Genomic DNA, 22,533 nt, shown 5'->3' with positions numbered 1-22,533 from the left:
CAAGAATACTGGAGTGGGTTGCCATTTCCCTCTCCAATTCATGAAAGTGAAAAGTGAAAGTGAAGTCGCTTTAGTGACCCCATGGACTGCAGCCTACCAGGCTCCTCCATCCATCGGATTTTCCAGGCCAAGTACTAAAAGTCCCTAAGCCTGTACAAATACCTCTCGTACTCCTTAAATAGCCTCATGTTGATCATGTCACTGTTCCCATACCCCTAGCTCTCCCTGCTTTTAAGTTTCTTGAAATCGTAAGCACTATCTGTCGTCACCTTACCCTGTACCAGTAAGTTGGCATCTGCATCCCTGCTCCAGCCCAGTTCATGTTTTTTCACTCCCCCTCTCACCCGACTTCTCTGTAGTTACTCACATAGCCGCCTGTGCCCGCTTTCCTGATGCTCTGCTTTCCCACTTTGGGCTTCTCCTGATCATCCTTTGCTAAATCTCCTGTCTCTGCCTGTCCATTTAAATACTATGACCGGTCAAGATTCCAGGCTTGTTCCTCTAACCCACCCAAGCCCAACCCATTGTTTGTTTTTTTTAATCAATGTCCATTGGGTAAATTACCTTCTCTATGTTATGATTCCCAAATCTGTATCTCTGGCCCTTCCCTCTTTTCTGAAATCTAGAATCAGAGGATACCCATCTAGGTATCCTACAAGAACTTCAAATCCTACACGTCAGTATTTAACTCATCTGTCCTATTTCAGGAAGTGCTATTACTACACACATCAACTCATCTGAGTGGAAAGTTATGACATAATCAGGCAGTAAAGTTACCTTACCTCCGTAAACCCATCTTTAAGAGGAGTAATTGGTGTACCGGTCATCTGTCCTGGAAGAGAAATTTTCTTTCCTTCTTCAAATGGGCGTGTAGGTATTCGATGCAAATAACCATATCCAATGCCACACCCTAGGCTGCGAAAATAATTTTTTCTTAAAGTTATTTTTATCAATCACAGCTTATGTTTCTTTGAGGTTTTGAAACAGAAAAACACACCTCCATTCTTTTAAATGCTGTCTCTTATCAGAGGTCTCGTCTGACCACCCTTTATGAAAAGCACACTTCCCTCTACCACAGACACTAACTTTCAGTTCAGTTCAGTTCAGTTCAGGTGCTCAGTCGTGTCCGACTCTGCGACAGAGACATTACTTTGCCAAAGAAGGTCCATCTAGTCAAGGCTATGGTTTTTCATGTGGTCATGTATGGACACTAACTTTACTCTCCTTTATTTCCCTTCAAGCATTTATCTCTATCCAACACACTGTATATTTTCTGTCTCCCCCAATAAAATGTTAAGGGGGCAGATACCTTGTTATGTTTACTGCCTTAAGGCTCCTGGAACATGGCAGACACTTAATGATTATTTGCTGAATGAATGACATAGTCTTTCTACTCAAGAACTCCAAGCACTTTTGCATGCTGATGATATTCACACATCCCATAGGTCTACTTCAGAACCAACACATATCAATCCAAATTAATCCAGATTCCTTCTAATTCATCATCCTAATGCCACCAGTGACATTTTTCTAACTAGATAGAACCACAATGCTTCTTTCCAGTCTGCTGACATCCCCCATTCTTGTTTCCCTTTTCCCTTTGGAGAACTTCTCCTCAGACACTGTGTGCAATGCTGGTGGGACCGCTGTCAATCCGGGGGCCCATTCTGCGCCAAATTAGGTGTGTCTCATGACCAGAGCCAGGCCAATCCACCCTTCTTGCTCAGGACTGCAAACTTTAGAAGTGACAGAAAAAAACAAAATGGCTATATCCCTTCAGTAGAATACAGATGAAACCGCCAATTAGTTCTTCCTTTCTAAGTCCCTATTTAAGACTTTTCACAACCAGGTTTCAACTTATATTTCCATCACAATTGCTTATACTTTCCAAAGTACTTGTTCTGAGTAGGACATGTACAGATAGATACCTCTGTGCCTATCCCATTATGGCATTTATTATTTCCATGGCTACTACCACCACCACCAAAAGCTGAGAGAGAAAGCAGTTTCTTATCTGAATCTGATTCCATAACAGTGCTTCACATTACAAAATTACTTGTTCCCTCACTTTTCCTCCCTTTATACCATCAAGCTGCAATTTTTACTCAACTGGGTCTCAGACTGATTTAGAAGAAAGAGAGATGAAATATATTGATCAATAAAAGCCTTTCAGAGCCAGCTGCATTTAAAAACATTTAAAATGCATTTAAAATTTACTTATTAATCAAAAGAACTAAGTGGTGGTAGAGAAGGCACTTGAGGCAAGAGGGAGGCCCTCCAAAAATTTAAAGATAGCCCAAGAATGAAGCTAAGAAAAATTTTGTGCTGTAGTGAATGCAGCATGGTCAGCCTGTGAGGAAGGAAAGAAAACCAGAGGCACACATACACCAAATGGAGGCAGACTCAGGAAGGTGGTGTATATGGGCCTGTCTAAAGTAACAGCTGATCAGCGGCACAAAACCAGGTCAAAAGGAAAAACGTCTTCCACAGAAAAAGAGAAATTGCTAGTCGAGAAAGAAGGGTGCCAAAACAAGCATGTAGCAGTATTTAGTCAGCATAATTAAAAATAAACGAACTAGTAATGTTCTTTGTTGTTGAACTCCATCTAGAATCTCTTCCTTAGACCATGATTTCATGCACACCAAGCAAGGTGGTGACAGTAATAGGATCTAAGAATTCTAACTGGAGAGGAGGCATTTTTCTATTACAAGCTGAAAATCCACCATTCTAATGAATACAGAAGTTTTTTTTTGCAAATTTAGTTTATATGATACAATCCCTCTGGAATGAAATCAATTTTGAATACCTTGAGAAGATCACCTTTCTGACAAACCTGGACATTGGACCACCATAACTTGATCAAATACGGGCCCCAGACTGGCTAGATTCTCTGTCCCATTTTCTTAAGTTGCAGTCAGTCAGCATTCTGGTGGCAGCATACATTCAGCTGAAGAATCTCAGGTTTGTGGGTTAGGGTATTATGAGCAAACAGAGGCCTTCTCTGTTTGCATCAACTAAGGTCGTTCTTTACCTGGGAAGTGCTAGAACTTTTACAAAACACTGGAAGAAGTTTCCAAATCTTAGCCTTTCTCGTAAGTCTAGCTTACGCTCAACAAATCCTCAAATTTAAAAAGGTTCTTAGAACTTTCGAAATAATGAAAAATTTGTACAATTTAAACAATAAAAGACATACAGATATAATATTAAGTAGGAATGCTGTGCTTTGAGTTTTTGAAATTAGGAAACTGACTTGAAAAAATGTCCCAGAAAACTGATTTTATAAAGTCTGCTTTTCTGTTTGGCTTGACCCTCTTCTAAACTACTTTTTATTGTAGCAATTTTGTCTAAATTTCGGTCGAAATTGGTCTGCTCATTTCTGAAAGCCAACAGTTTCCTCCAAGTGCTAAGAAATTTCCCCAGGAGCTAGAGACAGTTGCACTGCATTGTCCCACTGCTAAGGAGAGAACTGGGAAAATAAAACTGAAAACTATTTTACTAAAATAACAAAACAAAAAAGTCTGTGCTTAGATGAGTTAAAAAAAAAAAGGGACTAGAGTTTGTGTACCATGTTCACTAAATTGTGCTTTAAAAAAATGAATTATTGGATTCAACATTCTAGGTTGGCTCTTTCCTTTTCTCAAGAAGTTTTGCTATAAACCAGTAACTGGTTTCAAAATAAAAACAATGCTTACAACATATCTGACTAGTAAATTTAAGCAGTTGTAACTGAGTCTAAAAACAGTGACCTTACCTGCCTTCCCCACCCCAGGCAGAATTTGGCGTAATAATCACTTCTCGGCAGTTATCAGTGTCTGTATTATACACATACAGCTTCAGTGGTTTTGCTTCATGGGTTTCAATCAGGCTGAACAGATCTTCAGACTGTAAAAGCGTTACAGGAGAAAAATGTGTTTGTTACTGAACTTTGACTGTGTGGATCACAATAAACTGTGGAAAATCCTGAAAGAGATGGGAATACCAGACCACCTGCCTGCCTCTTGAGGAACCTGTATGCAGGTCAGGAAGCTACAGTCAGAACTGTACATGGAACAACAGACTGGTTCCAAATAGGAAAAGGAGTACGTCAAGGTTGTATATTGTCACCCTGCTTAGTTAACTTATAGGCAGAGTACATCATGAGGAACGCTGGGCTGGAATCAAGATTGCCAGAAGAAATATCAATAACCTCAGATATGCAGATGACACCACCCTTATGGCAAAAAGTGAAGACGAATTAAAAAGCCTCTTGAGAAAAGTGAAAGAGGAGAGTGAGAAGGTTGGCTTGAAGCTCAACATTCAGAAAACTAAGATCGTGGCATCTGGTCCCATCACTTCATGGGAAATAGATGGGAAAACAGTGGAAACAGTGTCAGACTTTATTTTGGGGGGCTCCAAAATCACTGCAGATGCTGATTGCAGCCAGGAAATTAAAAGACGCTTACTCCTTGGAAGGAAAGTCATGACCAACCTAGATAGCATATTAAAAAGCAGAGATATTACTTTGCCAACAAAGGTCTGTCTAGTCAAGGCTATGGTTTATCCTGTGGTCATGTATGGATGTGAGAGTTGGACTGTGAAGAAAGCTGATCGCTGAAGAATTGATGCTTTTGAACTGTGGTGTTGGAGAAGACTCTTGAGAGTCCCTTGGACTGCAAGGAGATCCAACCAGTCCATTCTAAAGGAGATCAATCCTGGGTGTTCATTGGAAGGACTGATGCTAAAGCTGAAACTCCAATACTTTGGCCACCTCATGCGACAAGTTGACTCACTGGAAAAGACTCTGATGCTGGGAAGGATTGGGGGCGGGAGGAGAAGGGGACGACAGAGAATGAGATGGCTGGATGGCATCACCGACTCGATGGACATGAGTTTGAGTGAACTCCGGGAGGTCTGGCGTGCTGTGATTCATGGGGTCGCAAAGAGTCGGACACGACTGAGAGACTGGACTGAACTGAACTTTTGAATAGTAGGTCTCAAATAGTAGATATCAAACCTAGTTAATATCTAAAACAAACAAACAAAAAACACACCTAAAAGAACAACAACAACAAAACACACACAAAACCCACATCCTGGGCCCTGCCCCCAGGCATAAAAAGCATTTCTTAAATCAGTATTTTTGATACCTACCTATACAACACAAGGCCTCATGTTCAGTTCTGTAAGACCTAGTCAGCAATTGAGTAAAAGTTTTTTACATCCAAATGCAACATATTTTGCTTTCTTCCTATTATTAAGAGCTGGTTATCTGGGCACCTTTTTTTCCTGTCATTTGTAATTGAGTAATACATATTTCCACTAGCTAACAGACAAGGAAAAGGATCCAACTAATATAGCTAAGCCAATTTTGCTACCTTAGAAAAAGAGAAAATGCAATCAATAATCAAAATGAGGATTTAATCTTGAGGTACAAGAGACATCTTCCATATTTTTGTTTAACACCCTGGAGCATAAGCTATCTTGATTAGCAAAGACCTAAATTTCAACTCTGAATGTAAAGTATGCAAATATACTTGAATTCATTCATTAAGGAGAAAATGTTAAATTATTTTTAATATTAATAAACAAATGAATTACCTCATTCATGACTGTATCTGCTCCAATGATATAATCACTGTGAGGTCTAAGACCAGCCAGTGCTGCAGGAGAATTTGATTCCACTTCCTAGGATGATACAAACTGTTGTTATTGTTTAGTCACTAGGTCTTGTCCGACTCTTTTATGACCCCATGGACTGTAGCTGGACAGGCTCCTTTGTCCATGAGATTTGCTAGGCATGCATACTGGAGTGGGTTGCCATTTCCTCTTCCAAGGGATCTCCCTGATCCAGGGACCAAACCCATGTCCCCAGCTTTGGCAGGAGGGTTCTTTATTGCTGAGCGACCAGCGAAGCTTCCCCATTAAATCACTGTATATAAAATAATCTTCCAAACTGTATAGCTTAGTCCTTCATTAGAGTAATTTAAACTCTCCTATATTTGTCTTATTAGAGACAATGTCAGATCAGAAGCTATAGGATACACCTATTTAAATCTCCCAAACATAAAAAAACCCAACAATATTTTTATAAATATTTCTGCAGCTATTTGCTTTAACTTCTTCTAATGGATAAATCATTAGAAAAAATTTTTAGGCATCATATTTGCTTTTCTTTCTCAACTGTTTTTCTTTTTTATTAATACATATTTTAAAAGCAATTTTGATTTTCAGAAACTAAAAGTAGCCTAATAATAGCCCTACAGTCTCCCAAATTGGAAACAACCACACCTTTCTACACTGTTGCTTAAACTGCTAACAGTTCTCAGTTGATACCTACCAACACATGCCAAACGTTTTCATTTGCCCCATCAAAGCTGCAGAAACGAATGCTGACTCCCAACAAGCCCTGGCCACCCCACATGTTACTTGGTGTAACTGAGGTCTCTCGCAGCTCCAGTGTTTTACTACTGTAGATAAGCATCTTCACAGGTTTTTCAACATTTGCTTTCAGTAGATCCTTAAGAGTATCATTGTCTTTATTCTGTAAACATAGAAATTTTTCTTAATAAATAAAAATCTAATGCTAATTAGCTTAAGCATCCTACGGCCCTATTGGAGAAATATTAGTAACTAATGTAAATAAAATATTCAATAAGTGGAGGTTTCATTAACACTCAAATATTCCTCAAAGTAAAAGAATGTCAAGAAATTAGGAACTTATGTTAGTGGAACCGAGTAGGACTCTACAGGGCCTCTGGGGACAGGCCTTCCTCCATATCCTCTGCTGTAGCTCCTCTCTCAAGTAGCCAGATTACAGTATCTCATGCATATTTCCTAAGTTTTTCAGATGCTAAAAACTACCACCCAAAGCAAGAAATAACTACTTGAAGATTATAAGCAGGTAGCCACAGACCTTCTGATGCCTTAGGCCTGATCACCACCAACTAATCGGGGAACTGTGCATGAGTTGATCACATACCCTGGGATACCCGTCCCTCACCTTGACATCAAAAATGCTTTGCTGAAACCCTTCAGGGTTTTTCTGAGCAGGAACCACCAGTTTTCCTTGCTTGGTCCTGGAATAAACCTTTCTCTGCTATAAACTCTAACATTTCGGTATTATTTGGCCTCACTGTGCATCAGGCACATAAACTTGTGTTCAGTAACATTAGCAACAGCTTCTAACTTTTTTCTAATAGCAAGCTATGGAACTACGGAATTTGCAACCCAGCATTATTTGAAGTGATCCACAGCTTCAACGATAACAAACTCTAATTACTCCACAAGACGACATATTACTAACAGAGTTGGTGTGACTGATTTTAAAATCTAAAACATTGCTGGAGTTAAAGTTTAATTTTGGACTTTATTCCTCACATATACACTTAGTACAAACTGGTAGGAAATAGTATGTTAAATATTTCATTATGCAAATGAATAAAGGCTATTATGTAAGAGATGTCAGTAAGTAATGAACAAAAACTTAGACTGTTGTGAAAAACCAACCAAATAGCCACTGTCATAAGAATTTACTGAAATTATAACACAGTTTCCTTCCTACTGGACTTTATTACATGTCAACTAGAAGCAACTTTTAAAAACTGGTTTTAATTCTGCATTTTTGGAACACATCTCTGTCTAGTTTTATAACACTATTTCTGTATGAGGGAACTGAGTGACAAGAAAATTGACAAGTTATTTGAGAATGAGTCTTTACTAAATCATTTGTCAATAACCTACGAAAGTCTGACATTTTTGAAAAAGCAACAAAATCACATCTTTCTGCTTAAAAAAATAAATATTTAATATACAAAGGAGAAATCTCCAGGGTCTTTCTTCCTCCCCCTAAACTAACCACTGGAGTGCAAGGTGTGGTATTCTATCAATATGTTTGACATTCTCTCGTTTTCTAACACATGGTTATTTTATTGATATCATACTCTATGTAATGTTTGTAACTAACGAATAAATAAATATCCATCCCAGATAATCTGAAAAACTCTATTTTCAAAAGACAACAAAATATCATGGGTAAAACTACAAAAAGTTGAACTTACTAATCTTGAACCATTAATAGAAACAATAAAATCAAAGAATGGCTCCAGTCCAGCTCTATGTCCTGGGGAATTTTCTTGTACCTGTGAAAACAAAAATGAAAAATGCAATGCTTAATTATGAATTAAAAGCTAAATTTTAATATCTATCACTTTAGTAAAAACAGATTAATCTCATTTATGAGGAAATACAGGTACTCACTAGTTTCTCATTTCTCTTATCTTCCAGATAATGCCCCTGCAGATCCCTAAATTCTATTTATTCTTTAAATTCATCTCATACATGAGGTTTTCCCTCTGGTTCTATTTCACACTACTTTCCACTTTTTAGGGGGTGGGAGGAGACAATCCTCCCAGCATTTAGCACATGACATAGCAGACAGTTAATCATTACAACTAAGTGGCAAATTCAAATTAATTTATTCTATTTATCCCATGACTACTACTAGCAAGGTACCATCTGGTTACAAAACTAATGTAGGAACACAGCTGCTGTTACGAAAATATTATAATCTGCTGAGTAACAGGCAAGAAGGGGAGATGGAGGACACAAAGACCTCTAATAACTGTAATATGAAAGCAAACAGGTTGAGAGTTACAGGCACAAAGTTCTAAGGGCGAGATTATATCTGAGTGAAGAAGTTTCCTAGGGAAAAAAAATGACATTTGAATTGTGCTTTAAAAGGAGGGTAGAACTAAGGAAGGATAAGGGGGATGAGAAAAAAACACCTGAAAGCTGAAAGAATAATATGAATAAAAACCCAGAAGAAGTATGAAAAATGAGGATAATGTAGCTGGCTAGAGACAACAAGGCGGTAGGTGACAGAAATAAACTATGAGCGACATTTTGTATGAATCAAATGAATCAGGCTTTCATCACATTCTTAAAGGGTGTCTCCATCACCCAAATAAAGTGTTAAAATAATGGATTTTTGCAATTCTTTTATTTTACAGGTGAAGAAACCATTTTATGATTTGCCTATGGTCTCAAAATAGGTATGTAAAATTTCCTGCAGATGTGGGACTAAAACCATTTTTTTAAATTAAACAAGTTAAATATCAAAAGGATTTATTATTTAAAGGTGTTGGTTCTAATAATCAGTACATACCTGCTTACTTTCTTTATACTCTTTTCTTAAATGAGGCCTATTTTATATTCCATATATTATCAAGCAAAATGTCTAGAACCCAAAATGGCACACAGATTTCTCCTTAAATGGCAACTCAAAAAGGAAAAGGGTGGCTGCCTAGAGCTACTATAAGAACGGAGAGGTTGAGTCACAGCTAGCTGGCAAAAGGTCATGATCCTTGAGGTATAAAATGCCTGTCTGTTAGGTTCCTATCAATTAGGTGTGAAATGCCTGAGGTGTGAAAAGAAGCTAGCTACTGCAGATCCTAGAAGCCCCCTCAGAGAGGAATATCTCATGTAATAGGGTCCACATCTACTCAAATAACTCTCTGATTCAGAATGTTCCCAAATTACATTTTTTTTAAGAAACCAAATAGTCCATTGATCAATTTCAGACTTCTCCACTGAGGCTGCCAACAGTTTACCTTTACCAATACCTTTGTAATGTCATCAGCCTAGAAAGGTGATCCCACACACTGATTCTTATCATGCCACCCTCCAAGTATCAAGTTTTACCACTATCTGTTTGAAATGGAAAGTCTCCAATACCATTAGGATTATTCTTCCCCAGAATTCAAAAGATTCAATAGCTAAATTTGGATTCTAACATAAATAAACCAAGATAATCCTTTCTCTGTTTTTCATTTTCATCTGCGACAAACATCAATCTGTTTCTAATGGACCTTGAAATTAATTTCTTTCCTAAATTTATTTACATTGTTAGTACCAGTACAACTCTGGCAACGAGGTATCTTAATTAACTATGGCTAGGAAGCCAGCAGAGGGAGCCCTAGAAAATGCTCTCTTTGACCCTAATTCTTTAAAACAACTTCCTCTATTTTATAGCATGGAAAATAAACTCTACAACACCGCAAATTAAACATTCACACAGGCAAGTTTCTCTGGCAATATTATCCACTGATGAGAATCTTTCAGGCATCTAATCTCTCAAGCATCAGATTATCATTCCACTACCTTGTCCCCTATGAGAGATCTTTTGACTCACCAGCTTCCTGAACCATCTTAATTAAAGAAGAAAAAAGAAAAGAAAAAAAATATATATACCTGGCCTCATGGGCTATTTATTATTGGGCCAAATATCATGGAAGTTTAAGATGGATACATTAAATCTGAAAGTTTAATAACTAAGATTTTACATGATTTTGAAAAAATGTACACTGTAAGAGTTTTAGAGCAAAACCCTCTGATTTTGAGTCATGGTTTGCCTACTTATTAGCTTTTTGAGCTGGGAAAAGTTTATCATCCTGGGTCTCAATTTTCTCATTTGCAAGGAAGAGATAACACCATCTGCTTTAGAAGAATACTGTGGAGATTGAATGAGTTTAACTTCATCAAATGCCTAGTGAAGTCTCTGACATATGATAACAGTCATACAAATCTTAAGTTCAACTTCCTAACTCCACAAACCACCAACTGAGGGCAAATTTTTATAAGCTATTAATTCCTTCACACTGCATTATTTTTCTGGCTATGTATTAATTCTCTCTTACTCCTTAAAAAAAAAAAAACAGGGAAAGACACAGAACATTAGTTAGCTAAGAAGAGGAGACAAATCATTTTTTTAATGTTGTCTCTCAAAAATTCCGTATGGATAGCAGATCTAAACATAAAAGGTAAAACAAAGAAGATTTTAGAGAAAAACAAGAGAACATCTTTTGGATCATCAAGTATGAAGACTTCTTAAACCAAACACAAAAAGCTAACCATAATATTTTTTTAAACTTGATAAACTTTACTGAAACTATGAACTTCTGCTCATTAAAGACACAATTAAGAGAGTGGAAAGATATGCTATGTATTCAACAAAGTAATTGCATTTAGAACGAATCCAAAACTACTGCAAATCAAAAAGGAGGAGAGTGAAACCACAATAAGACACCACATCACATTCACAAAAACTGCTGAAGTAAAAAGATGGTAACAAGGATTGGTAAGGATGTAGAGAAACTAGAATCCTCATACACGGATGGTGGAAATGTAAAATGGTGCAGCCTCTGTGGAAAACAGTTGTGCAGATCCTCAAAATGTTAAATACACAGTTATTGCATGACCAAGCAATTTCATTTCTATGTATATAACCAGGAGAAATAAACATGTCGATGTAAAAACCTGCACGCCAATTTCATAGCTGTGCCAGAAAGTGATAATAAGCCAAATGTCCTTCAACTGATGAGTGAATAAATGAAATGTGGTACACTTACAGAAAGGAATATTATTTGGCAATAAAAAGAAATTAAGTATTAACACATGCTAAGACATGGGTGAACCTTGAAAACACTGCGCCAAGTGAAAGAAGCCAGTCACAAAGACCATATAATATGTAATTCCATTTATAAGAAATGTCCAGAATAGGCAAATCCACAGAAAGTAGATTACTAGTGACCAGGGGATGGGAGCAGGTGGAACAGAGAGCAGCTGCTAATGGGTATGGAGTTTCTTTCTGGGGTGATAAAAAGGTCCTGAATGAAGATACTAATGATGGTTGCACAACTCTGTGAATATACTAAACAACCACTGTACTGCAAAGTTTAAAACATGATTTTAATGGTGTGTAAATTATAATCTCAATAAATCTGTTTAAAAAAGAAGACAGACAACTTAAAAAAATGGAGAAAAGGTTTTAGCAGATACTAAAACGGTAACCCACTCCAGTATTCTTGCCTGGAGAATCCCATGGACGGAGAAGCCTGGTAGGCTACAGTCCACGGGGTCGCATAGAGTCGGACACGACTGAGCAATGGAACAGAACGGAACAGATGGAAACAAAAGAACAACAGACTAGTTCAAAATTGGGAAAGGAGTACATCAAGGTTGTATATTGTCACCCTGCTTATTTAACTTCCCTGCAAAGTACATCATGCAAAATGCCAGGCCAGATTAATCACAAGCTGGAATCAAGACAGCCAGGAGAAATAACAACATCAGATATGCAGATGATACCACTCTAATGCAGAAAGTTGAGAGGGAACTTTCACCTCTTTATGAAGGTGAAAGAGGAGAGTAAAAAAGTTGGTTTAAAACTCAACATTCAAAAAGCAAAGATCACAGCATCTGGTCCTACCACTTCGTGGCAAATAGGTGGGGAGAATGTGGAAACAGTGTCAGATTTCATTTTCTTGGGCTCCAAAATCACTGCAGATGGTGACAGCAGCCATGAAATTAAAAGACACTTGCTCCTTGGAAGAAAAGTTATGACCAACCTAGAGAGCATATTCAAAAGCAGAGACATTACTTTGCAAACAAAGGTCCGACTACTCAAGGCTACGGTTTTTCCAGTAGTCATGTATGGATGTGAGAGTTGGACTATAAAGAAAGCTGAGTGCCGAAGAACTGATGCTTTTGAACTGTGGTGTTGGAGAAGACTCTTGAGAGTCCCTTGGACTGCAAGGAGATCCAATCAGTCCATCCTAAAGGAAACCAGTCCTGAATATTCATTGGAAGGACTGATGTTGGAGCTGATACTCCAATACTTTGGCAACCTAATGTGAAGAACTGACTCACTTGAAAACACCCTGATGCTGGGAAAGATTGAAGCCAGGAGGAGAAGGGGACAACAGAGGATGAGATGGTTGGATGGCATCACCGACTCAATGGACATGAGTTTGAGTAAACTCCGGGAATTGGTGATGGACAGGGAGGCCTGGCATGCTGTAGTCCATGGAGTTGCAAAGAGTTGGACACGACTGAGTGACTGAACTGAACTGAAAGGTGTGACCAGAAAGGGAAAGAATGCTGGTTACACGAGTGTGTTGTTTCTGAAAATTCATCAAGCAGTACACTTACGTATAAAAAGTCTTAAGATATGGTCCTTCTATCCAAAAAGGAGAAATGAAATCACCACAATCTTAAGAACACATACCTAACACCTCACCTACAAGGGACACAGTTTGAAAGCCAGCAATTAAGTCTAAAAGGACTGAGCAGCCAATGTAAAGGCCACAAAGTAACTTCAGTCAGTTCAGTTCAGTCGCTCAGTCGTGTCCGACTCTCCGAGACCCCATGAATCACAGCACGCCAGGCCTCCCTGTCCATCACCAACTCCCGGAGTTCACTCAAACTCATGTCCACAGAGTCAGTGATGCCATCCAGCCATCTCATTCTCTGTCGTCCCCTTCTCCTCCCGCCCCCACACTAATTCTTCTTCACAACATAAAAAGAAACACTTCTCCATAAGCACTCTAGAAAACACAGCTACAATAAGCAAGATGCCATTTGCTACACATTTTATACTCTTCCAAGAAGCAAAAAGTGAGTTTATGACAGAAACTGCACAGTGAAGGGGCAGCCATCTCTACTACATAAAAATAAATTAGCACCAATGATTGGAAGCTGGATTTTGAATCACCAACTATACATAAATAATCCCTAATGTGGATTCACTCAATCACTACAGGCAGTTTCAGTGGGTTCTGAGATTGATTTAGTGAATCATGACAGAACTGACAAATGTCAAAATAGAGAAGTACTAAAAACTCATGACTTAGTAAGGGTCACCCCAGGAAGAGAGTCTATACCCATTAAACAGCCGCTCCTCATTGCCCCAGCCCCTGGTAACCACTATCCTAGTTCCTGTTTCTAAGGATTTGCCTATTCTGGACATCTCATATAAAATCATTCAATATGTGATCTTTGTGACTGACTTCTTTGTGTACAGAGCTAATCGTTCCGCACTGGGTTGATTTCCAGCGAAGTATTCATCTCTTTACTTATGTACTTCCATCTAAGGGATACAAAACTAATACCTGTAAGGAAAGGAAACCACATGCTACTTTCTGAACACAGGATATCACCAGACTAGGTGTTTTATAAGCTTATATGCAAAGATATCCAAAATTCTGGCTTGTATGCAGGAGATTTGGGTTCGATCCCTCCATCAGGACGATCCCCTGGAAGAGGGCATGGCAACCCACTCCAGTAGTCTTGCCTGGAGAATTCATGGCCAAAGGAGCCTGGTGGGCTGCAGTCCATGGGGCTGCAAGGAGTCAGACATGACTCAAGTGACTGAGCACCCATGCATGCATGCACAACTGTGTGGTAAATAATTTTGAAACAGACTAGAAGAGTTCAAGGCTCACCCGTTAAAACATTCTTCTCACATGTTCTACCAAAATAACTCAAAAGATATTGCTCTCCTGATTCTGACCCTATTAACTTGTAACATATGGAGCAATTAGAAATAAAATTCAGATAACTAAATGAAGTAAAAACCCATCATTACATAATAGCTTTCTAGAATAGATCTGTAGGTTAGAAAAACGCTATTAAAAGAAATCAGTCTGGATTTCTTTGCGATCCCATGGATTGTAGCTGACCAGGCCCCTCTGTCCACGGGATTTTCCAGGCAAGAATACTGGAGTGGGTTGCCATTTCCTTCTCCAGGAGATCTTCCCCACCCAGGGATTGAACCTGGGTCTCCCGCATTGTAGGCAGACACTTTTCCGTCTGAGCCACCAGGGAAGTCCTTATTAACTTGTAACTTATGGAGCAATTAGAAACAAAATTAGGATAACTGAATGAAGTAAAAACCCATCATTACATAATAGCTTTCTAGAATAGATCTGTAGGTTAGAAAAACGATATTAAAAGAAATCAGTCTGCTCCAAAAGAAACTAAAACTCTGACAACATGTCACCTCATTTTATACTCTTCAAATACCAACTCAGCTATTTGTTTCTGAGGGAAAGAAAACTTGCTTTGCGACCTCAGGCAATAATCTCTCCTGTTCCTTTTCCTTAGCTGTACAGTGAGGAGGCTGACTAGATAGTTTTTAAGATCTAATGACTCAGCAAGAAAGACGTCTCTTGCTAAGCTATCTATTGATTCTGTAGTGTAGATCAAACTCAAAAAGATCGTTTTAATCATACAGAATTTTAGTCATTTTAGTTCATGTGTTCAGTAACAAAAATGGCAAAGCAATGAAAAGAATACTGGCACTCATCTGTCTTTTAACATACAGATATAAAATTTCCTCAAAAACGAGGATCTTCAAAAATTAAGCACATTTATAAAATTAATGGGTCACATCTGATCCAAAACTTAAAACAGCAGTAAAGTACACGGTTAGGTACACAGACAAAAAGTAGGTGCTGAGTGACTAAGTGGAAATATTATTTAAAATGTTTACAAGTTTATTTTAACAGCATTATCACTATAGTAGTGGTTCTCAATGGGTGACAAAATAATGTAAATGCTCATAAAGGCACCAGCTAACATTTATTGAGCTTTTAATCACATTCCAGACCCTATGTTAAGCGCTTTACATGGAATATGCCATTTAATCTTCAGAATAACCAATGAGGTGGTGGACAGCACAGTTTTAATAAACAATGTGCTCAATGTTTTCCAAAGTATTTTCATATACACTATCTGATGTGGTTTTTAGTTTTTTAAAAAAGGCATTACTACTGGAGAAGGCATTCCTACTCTCCCCACTTTTCAGATAGAAAGAACAAAGCTCAAAGCAGTTCAACAATCTGTCCAAGGAAAAACAATGAATTGATGGAATGACACTAGAATCCAGTGATTCATGAGGGTGGTTTCCAACAGTCCCTTATGATGGTTTCTCAATGTATCTATCCCTGTCCACAAGGTTCCTTGTTGCTGAAAATCTGCTTTAAAAAAACAAACACACAAGCAAAACCCAAAGAACCCCAGCACCATTCTCTTCATGCTGCAGTAAATTTATATGCAATATCAAAAGGAAGTACACAGTCTCCCAAAGGAACTCCTTTGGCTTTGCATATATTGTACGAAAAATCATCATCTTACTTGATAATCTACAACTCCAAGGCAAGATACAGTCAGATTCTAAAGCACATATCAAATCTTTATGGATATTTTCTACTTTAGATTGTTAACTGATATTTTACTAGTGAATCATGCAATATAATTAACCATTTTGGTAGAATATTAAAGCCAACAAAATGAATGTACTGATGTTAGTGGTTTTTCTAAGTTCAATTCTTATGAAAACTTCACAGTAATTATTAAAAAGCCCTGTCAATATTTGACCCAGAAAGCCACTAAAGGCAGTTCTGTGTACTTTACTATTTAATGACCAGAGCCAGAAACCATAATCACCCACCCAGAGCAGGTCTCTCCAAACGAGGGTCCTTAATTCCATACATAAGAATACTCTTCATCATTAAAAATATTAAGGGGATACAAACAATGTGACAGTATTCATTTGTTTGAGGCTTATTAATATTGGGAAAAGTTTATGTTCAATGACACTGAAAATTCCTAAACGTGTCCTAAGGTTCACCTACACCGTATTTCATACAATGAATAAAACACTCCCGTGTGCCTGTGCTCAGTCACTCAGTCGTGTCTGACTCTCTGTGGCCCCATAAACTGCAGCCTGCCAGGCTCCTCGGGCCATGGAATTTCCCAGGCAGGAATTCTGGAGTGGGTTGCCATTTTCGTCTTCAGAGGATGTTCCTGACCCAGGGATCGAACCAGCATCTCTTATGTTGGGTTCCTTACCTCTAGTGTCACCAAAGAAGCCCAAATAAAACATTCGTAATAAATGAAGTATTCTGATTCTACATTTGAAAGCAAAATATGTTTATGAAACAATTTATAGCCTTTTATTAGCAGAGGTCAATTTTGGGAGCAGGTTAGAATTTTTAAATGGTGCTTACAAAACTTTTTCAATTATAGGATCATATTTGGAAAATATCAAATAACCCACTGTTTTCTTTTTGCACCCACTGTTTTCAGAATGAGTGAAAAGAGAAGGAGCTAATAGTGAGATTTTTATGTTTTTCAAATGGGGGTATGAGTTTAAAAAGTTAAACACTGTGTTAGAATAAAAAATTATGACTACCAAATAATGGGATTTCATTTTCTCAAAATAAGAATGAAGTTGAAATCTTGCAGGATTTAATGTAGATCACTTAGGTACCATTAAGAAAGAGCACATCTATATAACAGTAGATATGGTCTTGGTATTGTTTTCCATAGAAATAATTTCACTTACTGTCCCTTTATCCTCTAAGGAGAATACCTAATGCAGCCCAGTATGCAGCAAATGGCTCACAAGATAAAGGCCTATTATTACACTGGAGATGCAATTCATCTCAATGGCCTTTCCTTCAAAACAGCCATCATCTCAAAATCTCTCTCAGAGGAAATTATAAGGAATAGTGAACACGACATTTTCCATGTCCCCATACTGTTGTGTACACTGGCTCCAGAATGTCCTCAGATATCCCCCATTTCAAAGAGTATGAAGTGCAGAGTAGAATTAATTTGAATATTTTAATTTAGAAACATCTTACAAGGGGCACCCATAAGGCAACTCCAAACATTTTGAAAATAGCCTTGACGGTTTCACTTGATAAAGGAAAATCTAGGCAAGAATTCTCTATTAAACACAGTTACTTCAACTGTAGTAACTTCTAACAAGGCTGAGAAGTCCTGGCTAACATTTCTCCTGCTTTATGTTAGGATTAGAGAATGGGAATAAAAGTGGTGTGCATGGTGAACACAGATTCGGACCCAATCCATATGGAAATCCAAAATACAATGTTATTTTTTATTTTTGGCTTACCACGCGGCTTATGGAATCTGCCAGGAAATTTCCTATAATGTTATTTTTAAAAGGAAGCTTCTCAGAAAATTTTTAAATCTTCCACTAGTAGTCCACTTAAAAAAATAATTTTTATAACTATATTTTTAAAAAATATATATATATTCCAGTCACTGTGAACATGTTGGGAAAATAAAAGAATAAAAACGTTGCCATCCACCAAATATCCTTTTAATATCCTGGCCTTTAAGCTTTCCATTTTCCTGGGCACCTGAATGTACACGCACATACACATAGGTGAAGGCACATCCATGAACCCAGAGTGTTCTGAAACACAGTTTTCACTGAATGCATAGCATTCCAATCTGCAGTTAGGCCCTAATTTATTTAACAGCTCCTCAGCTGTTGGATAAATTGTAAAGCTAACATCCTATGATAACTTTTGGGCATACTGTAATATACTTAAATATGTTAAATTACTCAAAATCTTTGTGAAACGTGGCTAAGGAGCAATGTTAGTCACAGAAGAAAAAAAAAGGAGGAGGAAAAATATTTTCACAGTGCTTACCTTTAGATGGTAAGATTACAGGTAATTGAGGCTCTTTGATAAACTTTTGAACTTATCCAAATGATTTCTAATAGACATGTGCTGATAATCAGAGAACAATGTAGTAATTTACTAAAATGGAGACCAATGTTCATATAAATAGACATTAGAATTCACTAATATGGGGAAATACAATTCAGTGAAGATAAAAGGTAGCATTTAAGGTTGTAGATAAATACCTGTAACAACAAAAGACTAGAAAAACTAAGTGTCTAACACCAGGGGGTGGTGCTTAACCAAACTATATTACAACAGATTCACTAAGGAGCTAAGAGAAAGTGAGAAGCCGATCTCTGTGTGCTGCTGCGGAAAGACAGAGACGACGCTCTTCCGAATTAAGAAGAGTGTGTTTACCAGTATGTATCATGTGATTCTAACAGGTATAAAAGAAAACAGAGTTAAAAGCTGGGGATGGATGGGGTGTGGTTGTTTTACATGCATACCACACTTTTGGAAGGATACATAAACTATATTGGTCACTCCTGGGTTAAGCATGGAGAGTTGGGTGTGTAATACGATCACAACGTGAAAATGTGCATTAATACATAAACACATAATAAATAAAAAGTAAATGATTCATAGCAGAAAACCTGGAATCACTTCAAAGTTGTCTCCTAAGTACGTTTTTAAAGCAGAATCTAACAACGGATCTAGAAAAACACTGGAAAAAACAGCAAGTTCAATCTATGAATTGTAGGAAAACAATTTAAAAAGAACATAATATCTGGCAGTGGATATGTGTGCACTATAAACTGGTATTTCCAAACACACTTACACAAGTCTTTACCACTAGCAAGGAAACAGCCAAAGAATTATTAAAGAAAACTAGCTTTTAATTAAACCATTCCAGAACTTATTAAACATGGGTGATTTTATTCCATGATTATCCTGTCATATTTACTCTGGTTTACAAGCTCACTAATCCAGAGACAGAATATATAACCATAATTTAGGCAATAACAAATGGAAATAAGATTTTTATATGTTGAGATTTAACACATTACTTTCCTCCTCTAAAAACAAAGATAAAGAAACCAATTACAGAATGGGGCAGAGTGGGTTAGGAACTCTGAAACATTTAAAAAATTCTAAAGTAGATGACCATTACTATTTTTAAAGCTCCCTCTAATAAAACTCAAATGAAAGAAGAATTACTTCATCTTTTGCAACATTTATGCTCCAGATGAGGATTGGAAACTAAGGCTGTCCCTAGTAATTCTAAAAACCATACTTATAGATTAATAGCATCTGCAGTACTGAATACGAGGGCTGATTTACTGAGGTGCACCTATGCTAAAAAAAACAAACAAACAACACTCCAACTTGTTTAACATCCCAGAGTCATTAACAGAAGTCACCGAACTGGCATCTTTTCGATGTGTACAGCTTTCGTATAGACTTTTAACATTCATTAATGCTGTGCTTTACCTAAAACACTCATAAAAATATCATGAACCTCCAAGGATTCATGGCCACAGTCAGCTCCTAATACTGGATAACACACCCCACTGCAGAGAGGTAGGAATCAAACCAGAGAATTCAAAGAAAAATACTGCCACTTTCACTTCACATCTGCGATCTGACAATTCTCCTTCCATTTCCCCCATCAGTGTGGCACCTGGGGATTGGCTTAGCTACACGCAACAGGAAGGTATTATGATTTATATATAGATTCCCTTTATTTTCTGGGAAAATTATCGTTTCCTACCCAGAGTGTGCCTTCAAGAGGAATTTTAGTAGAATGGAGGGACAACTAGCTGTGATAATCCTGAAGATCAGAGAGGTGATTGATCACAGCCCGATTAAGCAGATGTCTGGTAATTTAGTTTAAGAGACGTTCTCTCACCTGAAACATGGGACCCAAGGCAGAAGATGAGCGCAGCACTAGGAAGTGCACTTTCCCATTTTCAGTGAAAACGCTCTTGCCTGTGAGGAGCTGAGGAGCGAATATCCATGCATACTCTATTATGTCCTGAAATAGCACCACGGGTTGGGGCCACTTTGTTTAACAGTCCATCATGTTATCACTCATGCAGGTGGCACAGCACACAGCCAACTCTGCCACTTCCTTGAGGAAAGGATCAGCTCTGTACAACCCAGGCTGTTCATAGCTGGGGCTGAGCAAACGCCTTGCGAAATACTGTTTCTCTGCATCCTGCTGACTGAACTTGCTTTCCTTTACTTAACTGGACATTTTTTTTTTTTAAGTTCCTTTCCATTACCTTTTACACTGTGGATCTCAATCTTAAAACCCACTACACCCTGAGCAACCTTAGGAAAAAAGAGAACGGAAGTTGCCCCCGCCAGGAAATATGGAAGAGGAGAGTTGGGAAGGTCAACAGCGACACAAGAAAGAGAGAAATCCGGTGAAAATCAAATAGGTTTAAGTCCGTTAAACCTACATCGAGGCAATTCGCTTCGTTGCCTAACTGGCTTTTCCGGACATCCAGACAGCGCCCAGGTGAATTAACAAGAGCCGTCTCGCCCCACGCCTCTAGTCTTTGAGTTCCAGGTTTCCTTTTCTCGGAGAATTCAAATGCTACCTTCACCATCACCTCTTTTGCAGACTTTGCTCCTCCACCTCCTCCCCGAGCCTTCCCCAACTTTGAGAGCTAGGAATAAAGGGGAGGGGGCTGAGAAGGCCGCGAGGAGAAAAAGAAGTCAGGGCTGCCCTCTCGCCTGGGCCACCCCCGGCCAAGTCGCCTGCTGCCTCCTCGGTTTCCGGCCCGTCCTCCCAAAGCGGCGGACCCCGGGCGCTCCAGGGAGGCAGGATGCGAGCGGCCTCACGAGCCGGCCTGGTCCAACGATGCGCCCTCGCCCGCCGCTCCTTGGCGGGGTCGGGCCCGGCTACCCCGCGAAGAAGTCCGTCGGGGCCTCCGCCTCCCGCCCGCCGCCCCCGGGACGCCGTCGAAGCCCTTACCCGCAGGACGTGATAGCCTTCTGTGCCCCCGCCTGGGATCTCGACGCTCTGCGAGGAGCCCATGGCGGCGGGCGATCAGTGTGGCCGGGCTGGGTGCCGCGCTGCTCCCCGCCCCTCGCGCGCCGTCCGCTCCGCTGCTCCGCGCAGCACTTGGGACGTGGCACTCGCTGCCTCCGAGGAGCCGGGCCGCACTGCCCGCTGGGAGATGGTCACCGCGGCAGCCAGGGCCGCTGCGACGCCGCAGACAGCGCCACCTGCCGCGAGTCACCGGGAGCGGTCCGAGGCGCCACGCGGGCCGGGAAGCAGGGAAGCCTGGAGCGGAGAGCGGGGTGAGGCCGACTTACGCTCGCGCGAGAGCAGAAACACGGTTCATCCGGCCGCGATACCTCGCTACGGGTCCCTTGGCTTGACAAAATTCATCTAGACGCGTTCCCGCTATTCCTAAAGAACGGTTGCTCGACTGTAGCTCCCCCTGGTGGCCGGAGGCCGGAAAGGGGTTCCTGCAGAAAAGAATAGGGCCGGATGCAAACACAGGGAGCTCCCTGCTCGCGCGGTTTCTAAATTTGTAGGTCATGTCTCCCGGTTATACAGGGGATCCTGGCAGTGATAGTCCACCCAGCTATCGCGTCCGCCCAGCTCAGCTCAGTTTTATAAAGGAAAATGTTCCCTTTATAAAACACCTGTCCTACAGAGTCATGGAGGACCCATCAAAGTTCTCTTTTTGTTTTTTGCCTTCCCTCATTGTGAAAATGAGATCAGTCGGTCACAGCCTGAGCGATGCCAGTGTGGGAAACCCAGTTGGATGAGCTTGGCGTTGCACTGCCGGCTGGGGTCCCCATTCCACTTCCTTTAGGTAGCTGTAGTCACACTTTTCCTGTTCAGTTCCTCCTTTTATCCCTTTCCCCCCGCCCCGCAAATCCCCTGTTACTGCCCACGGGCCAATTTGACCATCAGCGACGGAAGATCAACCAGATAAAAGAACACATGTGTTCTAATATGAAGCAACGTGAAGTACCCATGAAGTATTCCAGCCCAAAAGGGTTACTTGCTCCTCTCACGCCTTTAGTTAGATCTTCCTTTTCTGTTTACAGGAATACAGAGAATAGAAGAACAAGTCAAATGACTTCACAAGGAAGCAAGCACGCAAAAAAAAAAAAAGAAGAAAGAAAGAAAGAAACTGGCTATTCTTTAGAACAGCTAGCCAGTTCTTTTCATCAAGTCAGAATAATAAGAAAGGGTTTAAGACTTCCCTGAGGGTCCAATGGTTAAGAATCCACCTGTCAATGCAGG

The 22,533-nt window shown here is 39.5% G+C and overlaps 1 protein-coding gene across 1 annotated transcript in view; it reads right to left on the bottom strand.

Moving 5' to 3' along the window:
• The window catches only part of GORASP2 (golgi reassembly stacking protein 2), a 29,897-nt gene extending 8,437 nt beyond the window's left edge, over positions 1–21,460 (bottom strand). Inside the window, exons 1-6 of the mRNA XM_055397528.2 lie at positions 21,244–21,460; positions 8,037–8,117; positions 6,317–6,520; positions 5,578–5,664; positions 3,752–3,882; positions 783–915 (exon numbers count right to left, since the gene is read on the bottom strand). Coding sequence (XP_055253503.1) covers positions 783–915; positions 3,752–3,882; positions 5,578–5,664; positions 6,317–6,520; positions 8,037–8,117; positions 21,244–21,306 — 699 coding nt within the window. The 5' untranslated portion in view covers positions 21,307–21,460. The remainder of the gene's footprint in view (positions 1–782; positions 916–3,751; positions 3,883–5,577; positions 5,665–6,316; positions 6,521–8,036; positions 8,118–21,243) is intronic.
• Between the last annotated feature and the right edge of the window lie 1,073 nt (positions 21,461–22,533).

The sequence above is a fragment of the Moschus berezovskii genome, chromosome 2, assembly GCF_049115385.1.
Source record: "Moschus berezovskii isolate FMDL1 chromosome 2, NW_MosBer_1.0, whole genome shotgun sequence".
NCBI classification, from domain to species: Eukaryota; Metazoa; Chordata; class Mammalia; order Artiodactyla; family Moschidae; genus Moschus; species Moschus berezovskii.
The sequence above is the reverse complement of the archived record's forward strand: the minus strand, read 5'-3'. Positions and strand labels throughout refer to the sequence as shown.